The sequence below is a fragment of the Trichoplax adhaerens genome, genomic scaffold (genome assembly GCF_000150275.1).
Source record: "Trichoplax adhaerens TRIADscaffold_15 genomic scaffold, whole genome shotgun sequence".
Lineage (NCBI taxonomy): Eukaryota > Metazoa > Placozoa > Uniplacotomia > Trichoplacea > Trichoplacidae > Trichoplax > Trichoplax adhaerens.
In genome coordinates this window covers 1,478,066-1,502,488 of record NW_002060957.1, presented here as the reverse complement: position 1 = coordinate 1,502,488, position 24,423 = coordinate 1,478,066, and the positions used below count along the sequence as shown (strand labels likewise).

Below are 24,423 nucleotides of genomic sequence, written 5' to 3'. Positions count from 1 at the left end.
CTATATCTATGCTCATTTTGATTTCTTTTTTTGAATGCCCAGATCAATTACCTTTTTGCTCTGGTTGTGGTGGCAAGATCAACGATCGCTACATCTTGCAGGTTGCACCTGATATGCAATATCATGCAGCTTGCTTAAAATGCGCTTCGTGCCAGCAACTGTTAGATGAAAAAGAAACATGTTTCCTACGAAATGGCAAACCTTACTGCAAGTCAGATTTTAAAATGTAAGTTGGAATAATAGCCGACATGTCTTGATCGTTTTGCACAGCTCTATGGGGTATCTAGTCGGCTGTCAAATAGGGTAAAAAAAAAAATTTTTACAACAAAATGCTGAATTGAGTTGATTCCATCACTTGCCCCATGGAAAGTCATGAAGAAGCGTAGAATCCATGGTGATAGTGTTGCATTCTCCAGTTTGTTGAGGCTTTTTTTTGCCTTTGAATTTTTGATGTGTGCGTGGATGTCTGTGTCTGAATTTTTTTTCTATCCAGCTTGTGTTTATAGTCTTATTGGCATGTATTGAAAGAACTTTCAGTCATAATCATTACTGCAAATACTTTATTTTCATGACACTATAAAGTTAACGCCTTCGGTATTATGTCGGTCACACTAAAACGAATTTTAATATTGCTTTCTCTCACGCCATTTTCCATATCCATTTCCTGTTCATAAGTGACAGCAAAATGCTGCCAATGATTCGTTATCCTTATTGTCTTTTTTTGACATGTTTCACTTTTAAATGTTGGTAATCCATTTTTTTCTCAACCGATAACAAATCTTAAATTGTCCTCTATTTGACCGAAAAAAATAGTCCTCCTTCTCCTAATCAATCCGTCTACATCCATTGCCATGCATTATTTTCCTTGTATTGAAAGCTAGCAGCGATCAAGATAGAATTCAATTTTGAGTTAATTACTTCACTTGTATTGAAATTTTTTTCCTCCCGTTTATTTTGACTATTGCTGTGTGACCCATTGGATGTAGAATGATTACGTATAGGCAACATATCTGTTCCATTGCGTAAATAATGATCTTATTTTGTCTACCCAAGGCCATGATAATGATACTCTTTTATTTTGGTAGCCATTCTGTTGATAGTATTGAATGAAAGTGAGAAATGGAATCGTTGAAAAATCGGATACAATCACCATAATATCCGGTACATAGGTAGTCAACATCTTGAGGCAATCAGTAACTCCATTTAGCTAACACTATCGTCCTACTGATATCCCTGTTAACGGAAATACAATTTCTTTTCTCCCTCGGCTCAGCATTTCTGCATATATCATAGGAAATGGCTAGATTTAATGGCCATGAGTACGTAAAATATCTTTTCAAGATAAAGGTGGTCGCTAACGCCGATTTCAATCATCATCCACCATGTTTTAAAAAATTGACGATGCTCATCGTTGTCAATGATTATTGTCAACGTATTGGTTACTGTATACTTCGACAATCGTTTCTTTTATTTGCAACAATTATTATTCAATACATTGTCCACTTTTTCCACCGGTTCGACAATTTAAATGGACTTGGATCCAATAACCAAGACAATTAGGGGAGTCTTATTAATGCTTGTGGCCCATTTTACCGCGGATATGGCTTGTTGTGACGCTTTGCTATTATTTTACTTGCTATGTTGTCTCTCTCTTCTTTGAGTTTATCCGTTTCGTTTTTCTGTTTGCAATGGCGACAAGATAGAAAACCCTTATCCAAAGACGGTTTCGTTTGACGTTGATTTCTATCAAAACACACACAGCCATTTTATTCTTGATTTGGATTCCTTGAACGACATTTGACAATAGCCGAGCTTTCTGGTCCAAGTTTCAATCTGATGTTTTTTTTTTTGCCTCACCTGTTTCATTCTAGGTTATTCCATAATCGTTGTACAAAGTGTAACCGAATATTTGAACCAAGTGAATTTATCATGAGAGCCAAAGGCAATCCTTACCATATCGATTGCTTCCGATGTCATAGCTGTATGCGCAAGCTAATTCCTGGTGATCGATATGGCGTCGACACTTACATTTTATATTGTAAAGAGCATTACTTAAATAAAATGAGTAGTAGTAGCAATCATGATACCTTGCAATCAACGATGGCGGACAGCGATTGGCAAAATTCCGATAGTCCTGAGGGTAAGTTGTTTTTAACGACTGCTATTCATCACATTTCTTTCAGCTATTGATTTTATTGATTTGCAAGGAAATCAGCCATTATAATAATCTTGTAAGAATAATATTGATCCTGGCGATTAAAATAGATTAAAATAGATTAAAATACCAATTCATGAATTGACTTTTTATCCATGGAGTGTAAACTTTTACTTTATCCACGGAGTAGCAAGAGTCTTCCCTTTCCATCCCAAACGGTGATCGATGACACGTTTACGATCCGTAACTGTCGAGATATATTACCATCTATGACGCTAGTTAGAAACTGAAAGTAATAGAATGTTAATCGTCTTGCGTTTCCGTTCATGAAAAGGATAGGCAAAATTGCCATTTTACAACATGGATCTCGATCATTCCATGAATTATTTATACGTGATCATGACCATCCATTTTGGTCACCAATACGGTGATCCTGCTAAGTAGAGCTAACTTCCATTCTGGGAGGGGAACAGATTAGCTTGCCACCCGGGATAAAATGTTGGAGTAAAATAATCAATGTTAAAAGACTAGGGTAATGCTGTTTATCATAGCCGATTAGCAATCATCTTGAATAAAGTGCCATCGTGATGCCTTTGGCGATAGTCCATTGTAGACAGAAGTCGCATCGGGTGGCAATGATTGATCTTCGTAATGCCTTTATTGATAGTTTATTGCCGATGAAACCCGTAGTTGGTGGAAATGACCATGACCATCATCATCATATCGCTCGTAAGAATCCATTGCAAATACAATCCGTATTTGTGGAAATGATGATGGTCTTGGACTATCGTGATACCTTTCGTCATTAGCGACTACAGTAATAATTTATTGCAAGTAGAACCCGTATTTTATCCAAATGATGAGAATCATTAACTCATCGTCATGGCTTTAGCGATACTGTATTCGAAAGCTTATTTCATCGAACTGAAAGAGTAGCGATGGACTTTGCAATCAGGTCTACTTTGCATACTTTACGGGTAAATCACACTCAATAGCTGGTTGGTTAACAGTGATCTACGCGTATTATTGATCTTGATAGCAAGATTGGCCCTTACAGCAACACGATAATGATGAAGATTGTGTATTTTGTGGGCAGTAGGCTGAAAATAACATTCTATCCAGCCTAACTACAAAGCAGTTCGAACGATTGCTGCAATTTTCATCATTAAGACTCATCATAGTAGTGCTATCTTCAGAATAGCCCACTAGGAAGTAGACTAGAGCAATGCTATCGACTCATAGATCAACTTACCTACTGCATTTAATCTATTACTATCGAAACGTTCATTACTGTTGAGCAATTACGCGGCATTTCGACATGATTCTCAATTGGATAGCAATAGCAAACAGTTTGATTCTACCCAGGTTGATCCCTTCATACTGTACAAATAGGATCAAAACATCTTCCTGCTACCTTTTTCAAGTCTACAGCCGGCAGCTTGCTCTTGATCCACTGCGTTGTTACATCATCCAACGCAGGGCTAGTTGACGAACCAAGTTTTTATCTTATTTCCTACTCAAGATCAAAGCAAGGAAACTTTAGATAAGATAGTTTGTCGTTGGCATTTAGTGATAGAGGAATTTATTACTTAACATGACAATAACCTTATTCGTTATTCCATTGTTGGATAAGTTGACAATAGATTGCGGTATCGATAACTTTTTCCATATCAATTTTATTGTTGAGCGATATTGATTGCCCTAGACAATAAGCAAAGATAATAGTCGGGCTTTTATTTGCATCATTACTTCTACATGTTATCTATGTATTTTCGAGTCTTTTTAATGTATTGATTTGTAACGAACTAGAGAAAATAAGTTGGTCGATTTTGCTTATTATGTCTAGTCTTGATAGGGTAGTGATGGATAATGAAGGTTGAGGAAGAGTGGATAGATATATTCTTCTGCATTAATCTTATCGTGGTAGTAGATTGATTTGTAGCAGACTTGACAATTGGTTGATAGATTATTCTTATGTTATCTAGTCTTGACAGTATTGTTGATTTGTAACGGATTTGAAGAATAGTGAGTACATTATACTTGTTTTATTTAGTCTTGGTAGTATGTTGATTTGTAACGGACGTGAGGAACAGTGGATAGATTATTCTTGTGTTATCGAATTTCGGCAATATATTGATTTGTAACAGACTTGAGGAACGGTGGATAGATTATTCTTGCTTTATCCGCTCTTGATAGTGTATTGATTCGCAAATAAATTGGAGGAATGGTCGTGAGATTATTTTTAGTCTGGTGTAACTGTATATCAATTTCCAACCGACTTGACAAGTAGCCGGTTGAATTAATATACTCTACTCCTTTTATCGAATCGTGATAGTATGTTGATTTGCAATGGAATCGAGGAATAGTGGGTAGATTATTCATCCATTATTTTATTTTGGCATTATGTTGGTCTGTAATAGATTAGAGGATATAATTTAGTAGATTATACTTGCATTGTCTAATTTTGAAGATGTGTTGATAGATAATGAAAAATAGTGGATACATTTGTCTACATTGATCTTGGTAGTTGATTGATCTGTACAGACTTGACAATTGATTAATACGTTATTTATGTTATCTAGCCTTGAAACTGTAGTACTGTATTGTTGAATTGCAACGGAATAGAAGAATAGTGAGTGCATTTACCTTGTTTTATGTAGTCTTGGTAGTAATTAATTACATATAATAATAATAGATTTGACAATTGCCTGACAGTTATCTAGTCTTGGTAGTATGTTGATTTGTAACGAACTTGAAGAATAGTGAGTACATTCTTCCGGTTTTATTTTTATCCTGGTTGAATGTTGAATTGCAACAGGCCTGAGAAACAGTGGGCAGCTTATTCTTGTTTTATCAAGTCTTGGCAGTATATTGATTGGCATACGGACTTGAAGAATACTGAGCACATTATTCTTATTTTATGGGGTCTTGGCAATGTATTGATATTTATATATATAAGTAACAGACTTGAAGAATAGCGATTACTTTATCCTTGTTTTAGTCTTGGTAGCATTTTTTTTTTTTGTAACAGAGTTAAGGAACAGTGAGTACATTCTTCTTCTTTTATCCATTCTTGGCGGTGTGTTGATTTGTAACAAATTAGAGGGGTAGTTGTTCGATTTTTCTTAGTCTTGGTAATATATTGATTTGCATCGAACTTGAGTATGAGCGGACCGATTATTTTTGTTTATTTCAGCCGTATTATTATATGGATTTGTAACGGAACGTTAGAGAAATAGTAGGTGGATTATTTCTTAATTTATCTTTGACAACTTATGGATTTGTGGCGGACTTGAGTTGGTAGATTATTCTTAATGTATCTTGCTTTAGCTAGTATACACATAATAACTGGAATTCTTTTGTCGAGTTTCTGTAGTATACGGATTTGCATCAGACTTGAAAATGAGTTAGTAGATTACATTATTCTTCTTTAAGAAAGCCTTGGCAGTATGTTGATTTCTAATGAAATTGGAGGAATAGTTAGTACGTTGTTCTTGTATTGTCTCGGTAGTATCCGTATATTGCTTTACGCGTATAATAAACTTGGGGAATAGCTAGTAGGTTGATCCTTCTTGATTTCTTGTCTTTGTAGAATGTTGGTTTCTAATCGATTTTGAGAATAATTTGAACATTATTTTCAATCATAACTCGTAAGCGATAAAGTATGCGTAATATAGATCTCAGGCTCTCTTTCATTAAGTAACTTACTTTTTGGTACATCATAGTGCTCGGCAGTGGTAGGGCATAATACAAATTAATGGTATTGCTCTAATTTTCCCAACATTTATAAGTACGTACTGCGATAGTGTAACTTTCGCAACATGATTACTCGCTAATACTGTTTATCTCAATCAAAAATACTAATAATTATTATCAAAGGCGCGTATACTGGCAGTTATCACGTTTTCAAACGATCTAAGCCTAAAATAATTAATTCATTCAATTTGACTAGTAATTTGACATCTTCAATTTCTTATAAGCAACGATAAGATCTATTTAAAATCAAACACTAGAAGAATAGAGGTAGCTCTTTGATTACTCTTTAAGCAGACGGTGACAATTATCTATAACCACTGCTGATAATTATTAATACGGAAGAATCAAAATATTGGGCAATACTATTTTCTTACTCGTACATAAAATAAGTTTTAAGCACCTAATTATTAGAGTTACCTACGTTAGGGTCGAGTTCTTTACACATATCTGTCGGCTACCCAATCGTTATCGACTCGGCCTTGTAATGCAATATTTTAGCGTACGCCCATACTGCCATCAAGTGATTTTAAATCTTGATATAGCAGTTGTCGTGTATTAAAACAGAAACTGAAGCTATAATACTAAGTAATATCATATTGTGCCATATCATCTATAATTTAGTCGAGCACATTCCTAGATAAAAGTAAATATAAATGATATAATAATTTTCTTAGCTTAAGACAAAGAAGACCAATCATAAATTCCATTACTTCCTTTTTGCCCTATAAAATATCACAATAAACAAATTGTAATAACCATTCCCTTATGTACTTTCAATATTCAGATACTGATACCAAGTCTCAGTCAACGCATGCCAAATCGAAACAATTAACTTCACGGAAAGGTATGAAAGGAACAAGAATTCGAACGGTACTCAATGAGAAGCAATTGCAGACGCTTAGATCGTATTATGCGAGTAATCCAAGGCCCGATTCAACAGTAAAAGAAAAATTGGTAGAATTAACAGGACTAAATCCTAGAGTTATACGCGTTTGGTTTCAAAATAAAAGATGTAAAGATAAGAAAATAAAAGCAGCTGGAGAGCAAGCTCTAGAGGAAGAGGTAGTAAGAATAATCTTGCAATATACCGTCAGTATCTGCTGATAGATAATTTTATCATAATGATCATGACATTAATGGCTCATAATAGAAGACAGGGAATTAATAATTATAATAGATTCTAGTGGTATATATTGTGACATTTCATTAAAATACCTGCTTTGTTTTCGATATCATAAGTAAAATACCATAAGTATTTCTTATTGTGCATTTATGCTCACTATATCTCTCATCAGCGAACCAAAAGTATTTGCAAACTGTGCAGTTAATACTGTGCCTACAGTACAGCACTCAGTATATTATTGCTGTATAGCGGACCGTATTGCTGCTATCAAAATAGCTAATATAGCAAATATACGTTTATCGATTCTATTTCGATTAAATCCGTTATATAATTTCGTGGATAGTGAATATCTACCTATTCCAGTAGAATTATCGCTAAATTTATATTTTGTAATCATTGATACATTATCACAATAGTCTAGGTATTCGATTGCTGAGAGGAAAAGGGCTGAAAAACTAAGAGTAATTAGTTATGGTTATAAAACCATTCTAAACAGTTACTGTACTATACCTTAATAACTAATCACCTTGCAAAAGTATTCATCAGTAAATGTTTAATCGTTTTAACTTTACAGCTACATAGTTGTTACTCTGACTTCAGCTAACTTCAAGAAATATCTTTTGATGTGATAACGTTTCCTCCATGATATCGCCTTCTATTTGCTAAATACCTAATAGAGTTAATTCTTGATATATTCTATGTATTGGAATTATATGAATAGATTGCTGGTGTATCTGAACCATTGGAATAATTCAAGAGGCTATATTTGCAATATAGATATCTAGCAATAGCAAGATAGACTTTAAATCTTTTTTCAACTTTGTCTCTTTATAGAGCCCGATTTCATATGGCCAGAGCATACAGCCGTTGGGCAGTGTTCAAGGCGCTACTGATTCTGAGTGTCCTTTATCCACTTCTGGGGAATCGATGCAATCCAACTTGATGACCTATTCACAAGGTTCATGGAGTAATTATAATGATCTTTCATATATGGCACCTGATGAAACTTCTAATGCCATGCATGCAAAATATCAGCAACATCAACATGTACCAAGTGTATAGCTGATTTTTTTTTGCATTTATCACAACGATTCAACGACAGAAAGGCTTTGTATGGTTCTAAATCGAAATGTCGATATTTCCTTTCGACATTGAAGCTTCTAGATATTGTTTCATCTTCTTTACTACCCTGTGCAACTCATAGTATCCATGGAATACAATTTCAGCATCTTGTTTGGGATTTATTTTGAAATACAGTGTCTACTGTCTAATAACATTGTAATGATAAAAAATTAACTTGCATCGGATGTTTCTTAAGTCAATTTCAATACTGGATTTAAAAGAAAGTATTGATTTATTTATTTTAAATGTGGTACAATAACTTTGTATATTTTGTAATATTTATTATCAATTGAGTTTCCCTAATGGGATTGAGGATGTAATGTTAACCTAAATAATAGCTAAAGCGGTATTGCAGAATAGATTTTTCGTGCAACATGTTGCAGTTATAACTTTGAATTGTTAGTCAGTAGTGCTATATATATACAACAATACAACAATATGAACAACCAGTTTACGTTTGCAAATTTTCGCTATTGTATTTTTGAACATAAACTATGGTTGAGTGCGTTTAGAATCGTTTCAAGTACGATCGTATTTTGATTTAAAAATTGCCATAGTGCAGATTCTTAATTAATTTATTGCTAATCATTTGGAGAATGGCTAGCCAATTCAAGGTATTTACAAAAGTATCACTGTATCGGCTTTAATTCAGATACTGTATAGTGTAATATTCCACTCAATAGGCGATCTTGGCTTGCATCTGTCTAAATGCATTTAGAGTAGTGGGCATTTGTGACTATTCTTTGCCGTCATGATTGTTTAGAATTGCAACAATTATTATTATTATTTTTTTGTTTTTGTTTCCATACTTGTTATAACTTGTATCTCAATCTCAATGGAGCAGTAACGTACTATTTCAAATACGAGTTTGTCGAATTTCTGTTTTGTTGCAGTCATAAATTACTACGGAATGTCCTCGATATCTGTTTACGGTGTACTATCAAATATCTCAGATCATTGTAGGTACGCAATGCGCCGTCTAAAGGCTTATAGGTATCTAATTGTAGCAAAGAAAATTGACAAAATAGATCATTTTTTCAAAAGTTAGCTAATAAGAAGTGATAAAATGAGTAAACATTAGCAGCTATGAAATTTATGATCTTTGATTTATTTGCGGTAATTGTATTTTAAAGTTATATTTCTAGTATTGTAGTTTGAATATTGCCTTTTAGATTGCGCTTTAGTTGATGTTTTTTTTCAAATTTTCCTTAATTACAACGGTGGTTATCATTACTGTGGTAACGTTACTGACCCTTGAAATAGCAATAGTACGTATCTGCTCTAAATATGAAATTCACTTTATGTACCGTACCTTACAAAAATGTCACTCTCGGTAACCATTTTTCTCGAAGGAATAGCTTTATATTGCGATAATGCTGTCAATTACTTGGCTGAATGGTATTTACCCTAATAGTCGTTTGCATAAGTTGCAAATGATAAACATTGCACTTTTTTTGTAAAATTTTTAAACTGAGGTCTATTTATGTTTTTCCAATGGGACATCTATATTCTATGAGTATATGTATGTACTGTATGTGTATATATACGCGTATATGGAATATGTATATATGCAATACTGCCCGCAGTATATATATACGAGTATGAACTTAAACGACATAAAATCAATATGAGCAAATAAATCATCATCATGTAAGACGATTGTAATACCTACTAATGCTTTTACTGTAGATTAGGATAGGTGGTTTTCAGTATTTGTAATCATTTTAATCTATGCATGTGCTAGCTACCTGAGTATAACATATACAACAAAAGAATGCCCTAATCTATTTCAAATACCATATCTTAAGAACTTGGTTAATTTTAATGAAAACGATTACTTACATAATCACACAATTCTTAGTACGAGGTACTCTTACAAATTTACATGAAATTTATTAAAAGCTTCAATACGAACTACTGCAAGAATACAATTTGGCCGCTGACGGCAGTAATCATACTTACGAAATGACTTATGGTATCACAGTATGGGAATGGTAGGCTACAGTCATGGAAGTATAATTTGAAAAAAGTGCGAAAACAGTACGATAATAAACAGTGAATGCGAACAACACTATCACTAATGCCATAAGATAATGCGTATTTGACAGATACATCTAAATGGAGAATCCTATTTTATTTCCAGCAATGCCGTAGTTGCATAAAATAGCCAGTTGAATTGATTCTATGCTAGTCCTTGCATGCTTTTATCTCGCGATTCGGTCCACGCTTTAGCAATGGTTCGCTTCATTTCATCATCGCCTTCATCATACATTTTCTTCATCATATCCATAATACCTTTAGAAGGATCTTCATTTGAATTTAGTTCTGGCTTACTAATAACATTATAAGTTTTATGAATAGTTAATATGAATGAGTTAGCGACATGTACCGATAAAGCGGATCAACAGCATGACGTTCAGTGACTTACACTGTCTCTTTGACCTCCGACTTTGTTAAATGAGACCAGCGTTCACTTGTTTTCTCTTTCTTCATACTCACGACGATATCATCTGTTTTCACCTAATAGCAGACGATAATAGTGTAGGTAATTGAATCAAGATTAAAATGAACCACCCGATAATACGACTAGATCATGTTATTGTCCACTTGATAATAAAATAACTGTGGTTCATTTAGAGCATCATGACAGAACCTGGCAATGGTTTTTATAGTAATGGCAGTAACTTTATTCCTTTTATTATGGTCTACATTTTAATTATCGATACGCGTATGGTAGTACAGCATATAAATTCACCTTGAATGTGCTCGATTCTGGAACGATCTTAGCAAAGAGTCCCTTTATATTTAAGGCATAGTTCTTGTTATTGAAATTGACGACAGAAAGACTAATAGAGCTAAATAACCATCAAGAAATAGGATTGAGATAAAAAGTAAGTCATTTTCATCCATTGATATTAAACGTCCAACACTTTCAGGCGAATATCCACAAGAGCAGGTTGTATTTTATTAATGCAATTACTGACCTGGAGGTGAAAGTGACATTAATTTGCTCTTTTGGCAAAGCATTGATTCCACTGAGAGAGATGTATAATTTAACAAATTTATCGGACTGATCCCATCCTGTGTGTAAGCCAAAGAAGAGTATACGTATAATGTGTTACCTACCCCGATTACTTTAGGTTCAAATCATTTAAGTGTATTCACTCATGTTGAAAGCTAGTCTACAATACATAATCATGGGTTGCAAATGGAGTTGTCATTTTTACCGTATCGATCAATATTCTTTACACTTGCAGCCGCTTTTATACTGGTTTTGTTGACAGCAGTTTCATTTTTTCGAGCTGTAGTCGCTTTCCTATTTTCTACTTTTGCTAATTCGCCTGTTAAAAGTTGCTTGACATGCTGGGTCTTGGCAGACTGGATGAGTTCTTTAAGATCATTGATAATCTCTTCCTAGTAAAAGAAAAGATCCAAGAGTTAGCCTCAGTTAGGCTGATCGTCTATTCCAAGTCCCGTCTCGTCCATCGACGATGGCACTCGTCCATTATGTATCAAGGTGCTTTGTAGTAAAGTAATGCATTACCGATTGATGACGACAAGAATCGCATCAAAGTTTCATACTACGAGTACGATCCATTGGTAATGGCTACTAACTATAGATTGTCTACACTCTTATTTTGTACAGCGGTGGACTATAAGAAAGCAGTTTGCCTCAGTATACAGTGGACTACAAAATGCTATGCTCCACTACTCGATGACGAATCCTATCCTGGCCCTGAAAAATGAATTGCAACCAGGTTGTCCAATCAATCGAGACGATTCAATCTCGAATAGACCACCGAGAGCTGTATATGAGGTTGCCAAATAGCCCACCAATAACAAGTGTACTACTACTGTATACAAGTTGCACATTACCTCCATTGCTAACAATTTGACAATAAGTGGTTGGAATAGGTCACAAATTTCAAGGTTGGACAAATCACTGGAGTGAAATGCTTGACCAAGGAAGCAAAAAATTACAACTACGCTTGCAGCTCTTTCCCTCACTAGCTCGAGCGAGATGACTGGCAAAATTGGCTTGGACCGACTGCGACTTGTCTTTTAACAAGTTTGCTCGTACCGACTGGAATTGTATTGGACTGACGGACATTACGGTACAGACTGGATCAATACCCCGAGGTATTATACTGTCCATTGCGGTAGACGACCGGTAGTTTGCCTAGTACGAGTTCCTGTTGCGGTACGTTTGGACTGCAATCATTCGATTCATTCTAGAAATTTCTGAGATTTGGACTTTGTGGATCAAACTTGTGCATTGTTGACTATTGGCTGACCAAGACTGTCATAAAGTTGACTCGATGATAAATAGAGTAATGTAGGAGAGTCCCGATAGGAATCTCTGAGAATGTCAAGATTCTATGGGAAAAGGCATCGACTCTTCGTTATTCATGCATTCCATTAGAATGTCTCCGTTTTTCCAGCATGTTTTCCAGGCCATGATGCAGCCTCCGACCGTACAGTACTCAGTACCGTAACCCACAGTACTCAGTACTGTAAAGGGCATGACAGGTACTGTAATGGACGTACAGTATTGGACAGTACACTGTACAGTGTATAGTACCCAACAGTCAACAGTGTAAAGTACTGTACGTGTGCAGTGAGCAAAAACCACATCTGTACAGTACAGTACAGTAACTACCGCTGAAAATATCTGTCCTCCTTGGCCAGTTATTCTTATCTCTTAGAGTGACACTATTTATGCTTGCCTATGTTATGGACTTCTACAGTGGATACGAAACGCAACCGTTTCAACTAATAATATCATGTACTGTACAGTTTATAATATACTGTACAGTATAATCTAATATATTTTGCAACATTATATAGATTAGATTTAATTTATATATAATATATAATATATATAATCTAATATATTTTTTGTTACATTATATAGATTTAATCTATATATAATATAATATAATATATTTTGTTACATGATACAGATTTAATCTATATATAATATAATACATATAATATAATATATTTTGTTACATGATATAGACTTAATTTATATACAGTATAATAAAGTTTCATCAGCCATTAATTAATTCAGTAATGAAGCAAGTAAGCAGCTCATCGTTGGCCTGCCTATCGTGGACAAATTGAGGGTATCATTTTAGATACACACTTCAGTTGAGATAACCAGCAAATCGTTAGCTCGTATCCTTATTAAATACTTGAACGACTGCTGCCTATTCGCCTCTCTTTCGGTTTACTGTTAGCATTGTTAGTACAGTTGCTGTTGCTGTTGTTTTGGTGGGTAGATAAATAATTGATTAGAATAGAATCCCTTGTTCAAGGTAACACCTAGCTCGCCTCAACATAGGAACTGTGCAAAAGTTGACTGGATATGGTAACTACAAGCAGAAAGCAATCTTAACTGATTGTCACACTCCGACGTACAGTAATGTTTCTACTGTAAACACTGCCGTTCAAGTATTCGCACAACTTATTTATTAACTCGATTTCTTATAGCTGGAATTGATCTGTTACGCAAGATGATGATGATAGCAGTGTATAAATTACTCCACTAGTTCAAGCTGCTTACCACTTCAAATAGGTCAACGTGGAAGAATCCATGGCTACCATTGCCGACGCAATTGCATTGCGTTGCATATTGTAGACACACTCTTGAGAGAGAGAAGCAGTTCTGCTACCAAAGGAAGTGTCTCACGGATACTCTGTGACTAAACTACAAAAGGAGATGGATAGCATGATTTCATTCTAAACATGAAATGGTCGTTTAAATATGCTTGTACAAGTCTTGACTACTTACTGATAGGTACTGTAGACGCTCTCTCTCTCTCTCTAAGCAGTCCTGCCACAAAAGGAAGTGTCTCACTTATTAGACTGTATGACTGGATTACAAAAGAACGCAGTATGCATTTGATTCTTGCATAAAAAGGTCATTCAAGTACGCGTACTAGCCTTAAATGGAGATTATGAAAAAATTTCATATCTTAGGAAAGAAAATGTCTCATTGAGACTAGCAAAAGAAAGGCAGTATGCATTGATTCTTTACACCAATGGTCACTCAAATACGAGGGTATGTCTTGAATATCAAATTGGAAAAAGTTTCCAATCTTGGCTGCTTATTACTGGGACAGTACAGTACTGTAGGTGCATTCTCTCTTGAAGCAGTGTTGCCAAGAAAAGAAGTATCTCACCGCGATTTTACGACTGGATAACCAAAAGAGACAAGATATATTGATTGATAGCATAAAATGATCATAAATAATGCCTTCAGTTGAAACTTGTATAGTACTACAGAAACACTTTCTCTTCAATCAGTCATACCAGTTTAAGAAGTGTCGCACAGCGAGACTTACGACTGCATGACAAAAAAGAGACAGTATGCATTAATTCCTTAAGTTAAATAAAAGTGGTCATTAAGAATGCCTTCAATTGAAACTTGTACAATACTGTAGAATGATGCAGTACTATATGTGCACTCTCTTGCTTTCTCTATTTGAAGCAGTCAATACGCAAGAAAAATTTCTAGCTTCCACCTACAGTACAGTGCTCAATTTCATAAATGGATTCGGTTATTGTAACAGGAGAGAATGTGAGCGCTTACTTTTGATAACATCCGTTAAAGTTGTTTTTCTAGGAAACATATTGCTATCACCAGTTTTGCATCGTTATTGTTGTTAACGACCTAAAACTAATCATCTTTTTACTCAATCAGATGTAGGGATCAGTAAAGCGCAGTTTAGAAAGCATATACTGCGATTCGGACTACTGATATTCAATTTTTGGACAGTGCTAGTCATGCTTCCCACATATACTATCCGTTCCATTTTTCTACATATTCTCGCTATAAGTGTATATATAAGTAGCGCAATGTCTACGTGATAAGATTCCTACTGAAACTATTATGCTTTCCAAACTCTATTCTCGCTAAGAAATTCGACTGAAATCGAAAAGGTAGGTAACCTCGCTAATCAACGCAAACTACTACAGTATATATATAGTACGTCTAAAAACCTTCTTGTCGACATTTCAAAAATCGTCAGATAGCGATTGATTTATCCATTCTATACGACCACGATTTCGTTACTCAGCTGTTTGGTGCTTACACACTTGTTATGCATACAGCAGGCGCTGACTGCTTCAGGTTTAATTAAATTAAAAAATCACTAGCAGCGGGATAGCATCAATCAACCTAAAAGCGTTACAAAAAAGTAACACTCCACCAAATAGAATTAATACAAGATACAAATGTTGAAGGAACGAATAATTTATTCTTAGTTTTATAGTACATAAAACAACATCACCAGCATGACCATTGAAATAGTTTATCGATGTTAAACATTCACCAACGATTACTTTAATGGCCAAATTATTTCTGGTAATCAGTAAATGCGATACATTACACTATGTCGGTATCCACGATTGGGTGCAACTGCAAAATCCTGTAAGAACAATAACAAACGACCCAAAACTATCATGGTCGAATGGCCAATCACACACATGTTGGTAGAGTAAGCTACAAGACTAAATACTTCGATAATTCACTACGTAACATAAAATCATGCTCGAACCACATATCTTTATAATTAACAACTTCCATGCACTTTTCAAATACAAGAGAAGAATGGTGATATAACGCTGATGTTGACGATTTCATTTTTTTCCCTCGATGTGCTTTTTACCAATGAAACGCTTTAAATTCCATTGTTGCTGATCCAACATATTCGGACCATTGTAAATGAATAACGCCGTCAATTTACCATCATAGCATAGATTTGGTAACAACTATCACACATAAAAGCATAAACAATAGTTACAAAAAACAAATCAATCATTAGCCAGTCCAGCAAAACAGTGAATTCACTCACCTTAGGCGTAATAAGTAAATATTGAGATACTTTAGAATTGGATGATACTTCTAGAACAAACTCGAATATCCTTTTTTCATTTTGTGGATCCATACCCTGAAAATATATCATAAGGGTACTACCATCACATTATAAAACTCCAAGGATAATCTAAATAAACGAAATTTAACACATTTCTACTATAATCGAGACCTGATTAATTTCATCGACAATTCTAAACGGACAAATAGTAAACTCTTGAAGGGAAATTAAGTAGATTATGGTAGCAACACTCCGCTCTCCACCACTTTGTAAATGACTATCTAGTAACTGAACTTTGTCGGTCGAACGAAACTTAACCCAAATTTCGATGGCAAACTTAGAAAAATCTTCATCCTGTTAAAAAAAGTAGGATTGATATGTAGCATGATATCAAAAAACCCCTAAAATTATAATTACTAATTCAAGACTATCAGTAACTTGGTAAAATATAATACATTACTCTATTGTACTTGATTACCTTATTTGTACGCAATTTTATTTCTCCAACACAATTTAACTTGTTAAAGAAATGTTGAAATTTCTGATCTATACCGGCAGTCATATGCTTAATACCTGTAGTCCAGCTTTGATAAGAGAGAGAGAATTTAAGGTCACGCAAGAATAAATGGATCATTGACAATTACCATTCTATCATTACCTATCAATGCATTCTTTTACTTTATACTTTTCAGCGCAGATCTTTCCTTTCATCTTTGAAATCTATAAGTAAGGAAATCAACAATAACGATGACCTTATACTACCAAAGCTCTAAGCGCAAGATTTGATTATGTCAACCTAGCATTAGTTGTGTTAGCCTCACAGAGCAGTAAAATACAGATAACAAAAGTACAATCAATACCTCATCAGTGAGCGCCGTTATAGCGGAATTATTCTTCTCATATTCATCAACAACCTAATATAAATAATCGTAGTAGCAATCAATCTACAACTCACAGTCCCTTACAAAAACATAAAAATAAATGCCGGCAGTTACAGATGCATCATCTTGAGTATTTAATTGCAATTTCGATTTCTCTGCCTGAATCTTTTCATTAATCTCTTCGATATCATCTGGCTCCAATGACAATCGCTATAAATTAAAAAGTTGCGCACATCTCGTTAGACCATTCTGTAGAAACATCGACCCCATTTAAGTCATTAAAAACATTTTATCCAAAGTATTGAAATAACAAAACAACTGAGCGTATTACTTCCTGTAGTTCCCTTGGTAGATTTTCTTTCTGTCCAACGTTACTTTCTTTCTTGGCAACATTTAATGCATTTTTAGCAGCATCCTTTAGCACTTGGGTCTCCCTCATTTTCCTAGCTCTTTGCTCCTAATTGATAAAGTTGATTTATTATCGCAGTATAGTAATCTCCAATCAATACAATACTCCTTCTTACAATGACATTTTCAGCTTCTTTTTCGGCCCTAGCCAATATTTCCGAATAGTATTCATATTCTCGGTTAATGTCTAACAATTTGACCAGGTCTATGACATTCTCTTTGACGCGGTCAACGTATTGCTTAAGCAATAGCAAATATACAACTTTATCAACTAAACCTATTATCAGTAAACATTACGACATGGACTATGTTGAAACCAACCCAATTAAGAAACCTACTCATACCTCTACAATACTCGCCATTCTTTTAGTTACTTCTAATTTCTCTTTGTCTATATTTTTTAAATTTTTAAATAGTTTCTTTTCTTCTTCGTCTTTATCAAAGTAGACAGCTTCTTCTTGTTCAATACTAGGAATAGAATGAAAATTTTATTTATTTGCAAAATCCTTCAAAATGATATCAACCTTAATTAGCCAACCTTTTCCGATATCCATTAATTTTAGTTTCTGAAACAACTATTCTAGACTTCTTATTTTCCACCATTTTCTAAGTATTACGAATTAATAAATGATACATTAATATCAATCTAAGGCTTACGCATACATAAGTGATAATAATAACTTACGTGTATGTCACAATTACTAATTACAAAATTAATCCGTTAAATTAACTACTACTAAATTTAGTTTGTCAAATATTTACTTTGCTATCATTTATTGTTGCAATCTCTGCCTCAATTGGTTTCAGATCTTCCTTAATTTTTGCAGTTTCAGACTGTACAGATCTGACTTGCTCTTGCAATTTAGATCTTTTCTTATTCAAAGTTTCGACTTGTTTTGTATCCACATTGTTATTAAGGTACTTTGCATCTCTAAAATTATCCAAAAAACAGAGTAATCCTTAGTAGTGTAAACTTGAACTATATAAAGAATACCACTTTAGCAGGACAATCAAGAAAAATCTATCGCTTAACACTTTCTAAGTATATATTCATCGGTGATAGCATGCAAAATTCCGAATACAGCAATACAAAAAAATGTCTTGCTAATTCATAACAATCAACAGACCTGATAGCTGTAATTCGGGTTGAAATTTCTCTTTGGCCATATCTCGATCGCCGAGAAACATGATGAGAATCTGCGGCATAAAAGTTGTCTATTTTCAAGTCACTTACAATCTAAAGCAAAATCAAGCAATTAATTACTTAATAATAAGCGAATAAATATCTACAAGTAATCACAACTAGCTGCATAGTCCTGTAATAAACAATCTAGTACATGCCTCGTGTTCAGATTCTGTTAGAGGTCTATTCCCAATTGGAACTTTATAAATTCCGTACTGACTGTACAAGTACTTTAAGACAGTACTTGGTGCATCAATTAGGGAATCCATGTAACAGCTAAAACCATACTTGCTAATAAATCAAACAATGGTATAATGATCATCAATAATAAGTCATTAATGAAACCTTTTTTGATAGGAGTTACTACGAGTTGAACACTATCAGTAATACAATATTCAAAATACCGAATGTTATCTATAGAATGATTCGGTTTATATTGATCCATCGGCTGACCATTGGGAACAATTGCATTGACCTTTAGCTTCTGTTTATCATGAACCTAATAAAGAAATACGAAAATGAAAATAAACATACTTATCCTGACCACATCATTTGTAACTTTTATCAAAGACCTATTTTGTAGCTATCATTACCTCCTGAAGGAACGTCTTCGAATCATCACTATTAGAGAAGACGAATGCCATCATATCGCGTAAAGCTATATGGTTCTCCACATATTTTGCATAACGTTGATCTCTTACATTGATCTGCAATAAAGCCATAAAATATATATTTAGTTTGGTTATCGATATTTGGTGTCAATTTTTAAGGCAGTTATACCTCAACTGCGATAGGACCCCAAATTTCAGTAGGATTCTTAAATTGGCGCTCATTCTTATTCTCATTTAGCCATTTTGCCGCCTGATAGGTATCCTTTGAATATCCCCTCACAATATCTAATCTTGCTGTCTTGACATCATTGGCTTTATTGAGATCTGTTTCAATATCTTCATATAAAAACAAAGCCAAGCAATATCTATGTTATTAATACAATCGTTTACATAAGGTATACAATTTACAAATGTGATACCTTTAATCTCTGTCGCTATGTCACGACAGCGCTCTTCGGCCATTTCCTTTTCCGATACAAGCATTCTCCGAGACGTTTCTAACTGGCGAAACTCAGATGACTTTTGAGCGATTTCTTGCTTTTAATTTAAGGTGCCGATATCAAAATCAATGCAAATTCATGAATAAACTTAAAAATCTATTAACAGGGACATTATTATTGTGGTTTACTTCCAACTCCTGCATGGGAGGAAAACATTTCAGCTCATCTTGAACACTGGTAAGCTTTCTTTTTAAATCATCTATTCTATATTAGTTAGAGATTATGATATTGTCATGCGTTACTACAAGGTATCAAAAGCTCCCTTCAGAGCCACAGTTATATACTCTCAAACCTTGTTGCTCTTTCTTGTTCCTGTGCCACTTTGAGTTTGAAATCATTCCTTAAATTTTCAGCCTATTTTGGACAGTAAACTTACCATTACTACATGATTAAAATAAAGAAATTGATTGCCATTGTCCATACACCTAATTCAATTAAAAAATTGAACGCTAAAGCCAACCTTCTTAATAAGTTTATAATTATCGCTTTTACAAGCTCGAATCTTGTTCTGGTCATTCTTTATATCCGTCGACTGTTTCAGAAATTGTAAGAGAAGAGTGTTACGTTATACTAATTGGCATGCAAACAATTTCATGTAAAACTTGACAACATCCTCTGAAGGATACAAACCTGTTTGTCGACTTTGGATTTTAAATTAGTACGCTTTTCTCTCAGCTTATCTATAGCATTTATCTGAGGCGTGTGAGATTCTCGTAATTCTTTTAATTCATCCTCTAGTTTCTGTAACTCTTTCTTACTGTGGAAATATTTCATTCGTTGGTTGTTATATTCCTGTCATTAAAAAAGGTGGCAGTGTGTGTAAAGGTTACTTTAATCAACGTACTTGAAAATAAAGGATTAAACTACTAAGATAGGCAACAACTGCTAAATGCTGAAATACATACCACCCAACAGCGTTTTATTTTAAGTAGTCGAAGTTTATCTTGATGCTTTTCGCGTTCTCGATATCTTTGCACTCTTTGATGCAACACTTGATTTTTACTTTCAAGATCTTTTAAATGTTCTTCCCTTTTGTTAATTTCTTTCTAATTTTAAATAGTGCAAGAAGCCAGAAAGAATTATCCGCAACACGCAATTACCTTAAGAAGAAAATGAACAGAGGAAATAGATTTTTAATCACGCCAAGGCTAAATTTTACCATATGATTGTCTTCTCCAGATCGAAAATTTAATAATTTTTGATGTTTTTGATATAACTCTGGATTGATCTGTGTTTAAATAAATTGCAACTAGTTCATAAAAGGGCTTCTGTAGAAGTAGAATGCGGCAAGTCATAACCGTTTTTTCCGTTTCCTTCAATAAATCTTCGTTTGACAACCTAGCAAATTCTACTACTTTGTCCTTTAGATAAATTACGGAAACATGTAAGCATATGTTAGTACAGTCTTTACCAATTTTGATAGAAGATAAAGTTTAGATGCCCAAATAAATCTACTTGTAATTTTATTACTACTTTCCACTGAGTAGAGCAGTAGAATTATTGTACAGCATAGACTCACTTGAGGTAGAAATTGGCAAAGATTATCCACTTGAATGTTGAAAGATTTAACTAATTCTGCAACCTACAATAGGGTAATAAATGCATTATGACGATCTTTCGTCTATTTGAGCCATGAGCAAAAATCAAATCACCGAATGCAAAACAGTATCTCCCGTACCTTTTTTTTAGAACTTTGTGTTCCATTTATGAACCAGTTACTAGTACTGCCTTGCATATCGCTATTTTGCTTAAAAACTGATTTAATAACGGTATTTGGTGGTGGATTGAATCTGCGATGGAAAATTGATAGTTATATCAGGGCAACAATTTGTGATGAGACCGCATTGACAATCACACACAGCGTAAGGGCCTTTGCGAATATTTATCAGCCTAACACTGTCTATGGTCCCCTATTGTAAACTGATTTTATTTGATACATCATGCAATAATCCTGTGAACGATTTTCAGTACAAAGAATCTATACCTTCATTAAAATGGAAATAGCGGCCTAGCGTCAGCTCTACTACTACTACTAGTGCTTAACAAGAACCCTCGAACGGAATAATGATGAATACGTATATTAAAGGAATCATCCATTCAAATCCATAAAGTAGATATTTCTCTCCTTGTAAAGTAGGAATAAGTCGGCTGAATCGGCCCATTCACTCACTATTTGTAAAGGATAGGCTATTTGTGCGTTATTGCTGCGATTGAAGTCGAAAATTGTGGCAGTAAACACTAATGCGGTTCCAGCTGCAAGTCTCATTTAATTCACGTTACGATAGAACATGGTACTTACAGGGTAATTTCTACAATAGCTTCCATTTGGCCATGCTTGATAAAATCTTTGATCTAGATAAAGTAAAAAAATATTAATTTAATATATGATGACCAAACTCTGTTTAGCGCCATTCCATCAATATTTTCGGGAATGTGTTAGAGTCGTGGGCACTGTCAACAAGTATTTGAGCAGCTCGAGTCGTTTGTTATCAAGATATGGCGACGAGTTTGCAAATCTTCTAACTGATAAAAACATTCGATTTAGGCATTGTTGTGTCAGTCAAGCCTGTCCTTTAATTAATTATCATTTCAATTTCATATTTTGAGGGCAGTTTAGGTACACAGAATTCCATTTGTAATCCGTACCGCTGCAATGCACTGGAGATACTAGCACTTATGACAACGATAACAATTTCTGCCTCTTGTGGTATTTTTAATGTCTACTGTTCATTTTATTGGACCGCATAGCTTCATGGATGCTTCATTTCCGATTCGCTTTCATGTAACGAGCTATGCAAGCGTTTTCTTGTCGTTGTTTGCAGCCGTAATGCCGCGCCATCAATTGATTACTGTATATCGAATAGCTTTATAGTATATCATGGCAATGACGACAGCTATTCTAGCATTATCATTAGATTAATTGCCCATTTTGTACACTCTGAGTTTGATTATTCATTTGGATTGCATGGTATCATATAGCATTGATTGATTTCAATCCAGATTACGCTAGTATTATTCCATTAGATTGTACTGGAGATCAGAGGCCAAGTGGATGATCAAATAATAACCATGCATACAATTATGACTAGCATGGGCAGGAAAATCAACACGAAATACGCTTACTTACTTGCTTAGCTCTACCCAAAACACTCGGAGAACCTGCTAATCCTAGACATACTGCACACACAATGGAAGATTTACCAGATCCTAACATGCATAGAACCATAATATCGTTTGTCAACTTCGAACTTTTTTAGCTCAAGAACTGTATTTAAGCGTAAGTTAATTCGATCATCCTTAACTTCCATCAGCATCAAACTAGCTATTCTCTACCTACCGTTGGGTCCTGCGACTAAGTTCATTTTTGGACCAAAACGAAATTTACAATCCGAGTAAGTCCTATATCCAGCAACATAGAAACAGCATTCTGTTAAGGAAGATCATCAATCTGAATAGAAGATGGCTATTTCAATTCATAGACATAAGTCTTTCATTGGAATGCAATGCCATTACAAGAAATTTTTGAGGCGGATTTCCAACAGCGAGCCTCGGGAGTATTGCTGTTCATCTGCAACGCTGCTATCCATTAGCAAAATTAAGGCATAAAATCAAGACACCACTAATCAACAAGTCATAATTAACAATTGCAGACTAATTAAGCGGTCGATTCTAGAGGATAAGCCAATCCTATAGGCTTTTCTAGCGGTAACGATCGGAAAAATGGAGGAAGCGCCGCCAGTCGTCGAGCTTGATCACTGTAGTTGCTGTTAAAAACTGGCAACAAGAATGGGTCGGGCTACGGACTGCGGAAATCCAGACACGATCCCAGCCGATCTGGCCTGCACCAGAGTAGGCTGTTTCAAACAGTCTGAAGATTCCATACTACACTATCATCCATCGCTATCAGCAGCATGACGAGGCTGGAGTTCAATCACACTGTATTAGCATGACATCTCAAACATAGCTGCGCATTCCATACAATCTCTACAGTCTGCGACTTGTTCTTCAAGTGATGAAATACGTGTTGGCGCGTAACTTTGCTTGACGACTTTAGTCGCTACTCAGACCATTTCACGAGGCGAAATAGCTGCTATACTCTCTACTAATCGCATCCAAATTCGCTGCAAACTGCTGCTAAGTTGGTTTTGTACAGTATGATCTAGTTATACGCTTTCATTGATACGATATAGTAGAATGAGCGGAAAAATGATCAGCCTCCACTTTATTTTGTATCGAAAGTGGCCTGTCCCCTCCTCTGTCCCCTCCTTCCTCGTTTGTCGCCCTTGTAGAGACAGACTCCGGGACAGTCGGACATGGAGCGTGTCAATAATCTCAATATAACTCGACACAAACAGTCGAGCTACTTAATCAATAGCCAGAAGCTCTACCAAAGCACGCGAACAGTCTTCAACTCAATACGAGCTAGTCTGAAAGATCTTTGCTTCGATTTTTAAGCCTACGGAAGATGGCACTGTGATTGATTAGCTGAGTACCGGACCGGCACGGCACGGTTCTCTTCTAGTAGTCCGTGACTGATTACTAGTAGTACTGTGGACGTTCGCCAGTTTTAATGAACGAACTTACGAACGTCCAATTTGAACGTCGGACGTTCATTGAACGTACCAACGTACAGTACACAGTGTACAGTGTTAACACTACAGTATATAGTGTACACTGTACAGTATGGTATAAGACTATACTATACTGTACTGTACACTGTACACTGTACATACAGTACAGTAGTACAGTACGTAACAGCGTACAGTATACTGTAGTCATGACTCTGAAATACAAAGTGTTG

The 24,423-nt window shown here is 35.0% G+C and overlaps 3 protein-coding genes across 3 annotated transcripts; 1 reads left to right on the top strand and 2 right to left on the bottom strand.

Annotated features, from left to right (window-relative positions):
* Positions 1-8: 8 nt before the first annotated feature.
* On the top strand, positions 9-7,015 carry TRIADDRAFT_30944 (uncharacterized protein; the record flags this gene model as incomplete). The annotated part of the gene is made up of 3 exons (XM_002116469.1): positions 9-226; positions 1,872-2,131; positions 6,696-7,015. 3 exons carry the CDS (start codon positions 9-11, stop codon positions 7,013-7,015), a joined length of 798 nt encoding a protein of 265 aa, XP_002116505.1.
* A 3,323-nt stretch (positions 7,016-10,338) lies between these two features.
* Positions 10,339-11,238, bottom strand: TRIADDRAFT_30752 (uncharacterized protein; the record flags this gene model as incomplete). The annotated part of the gene is made up of 4 exons (XM_002116373.1): positions 10,339-10,489; positions 10,585-10,676; positions 10,912-11,011; positions 11,141-11,238. Coding segments are annotated over 4 exons (441 nt in total), but the record flags the coding sequence as incomplete, so codon positions are not given.
* A 4,565-nt stretch (positions 11,239-15,803) lies between these two features.
* On the bottom strand, positions 15,804-22,848 carry TRIADDRAFT_60489 (uncharacterized protein; the record flags this gene model as incomplete). The annotated part of the gene is made up of 24 exons (XM_002116372.1): positions 15,804-15,935; positions 16,019-16,114; positions 16,211-16,393; positions 16,518-16,623; positions 16,698-16,759; positions 16,900-16,953; positions 17,005-17,130; positions 17,252-17,377; positions 17,445-17,567; positions 17,673-17,796; positions 17,867-17,934; positions 18,091-18,259; positions 18,456-18,565; positions 19,105-19,218; positions 19,292-19,487; positions 19,915-19,976; positions 20,083-20,154; positions 20,253-20,414; positions 20,528-20,668; positions 20,782-20,850; positions 21,142-21,204; positions 21,301-21,412; positions 21,922-21,974; positions 22,750-22,848. 24 exons carry the CDS (start codon positions 22,846-22,848, stop codon positions 15,804-15,806), a joined length of 2,622 nt encoding a protein of 873 aa, XP_002116408.1.
* Between the last annotated feature and the right edge of the window lie 1,575 nt (positions 22,849-24,423).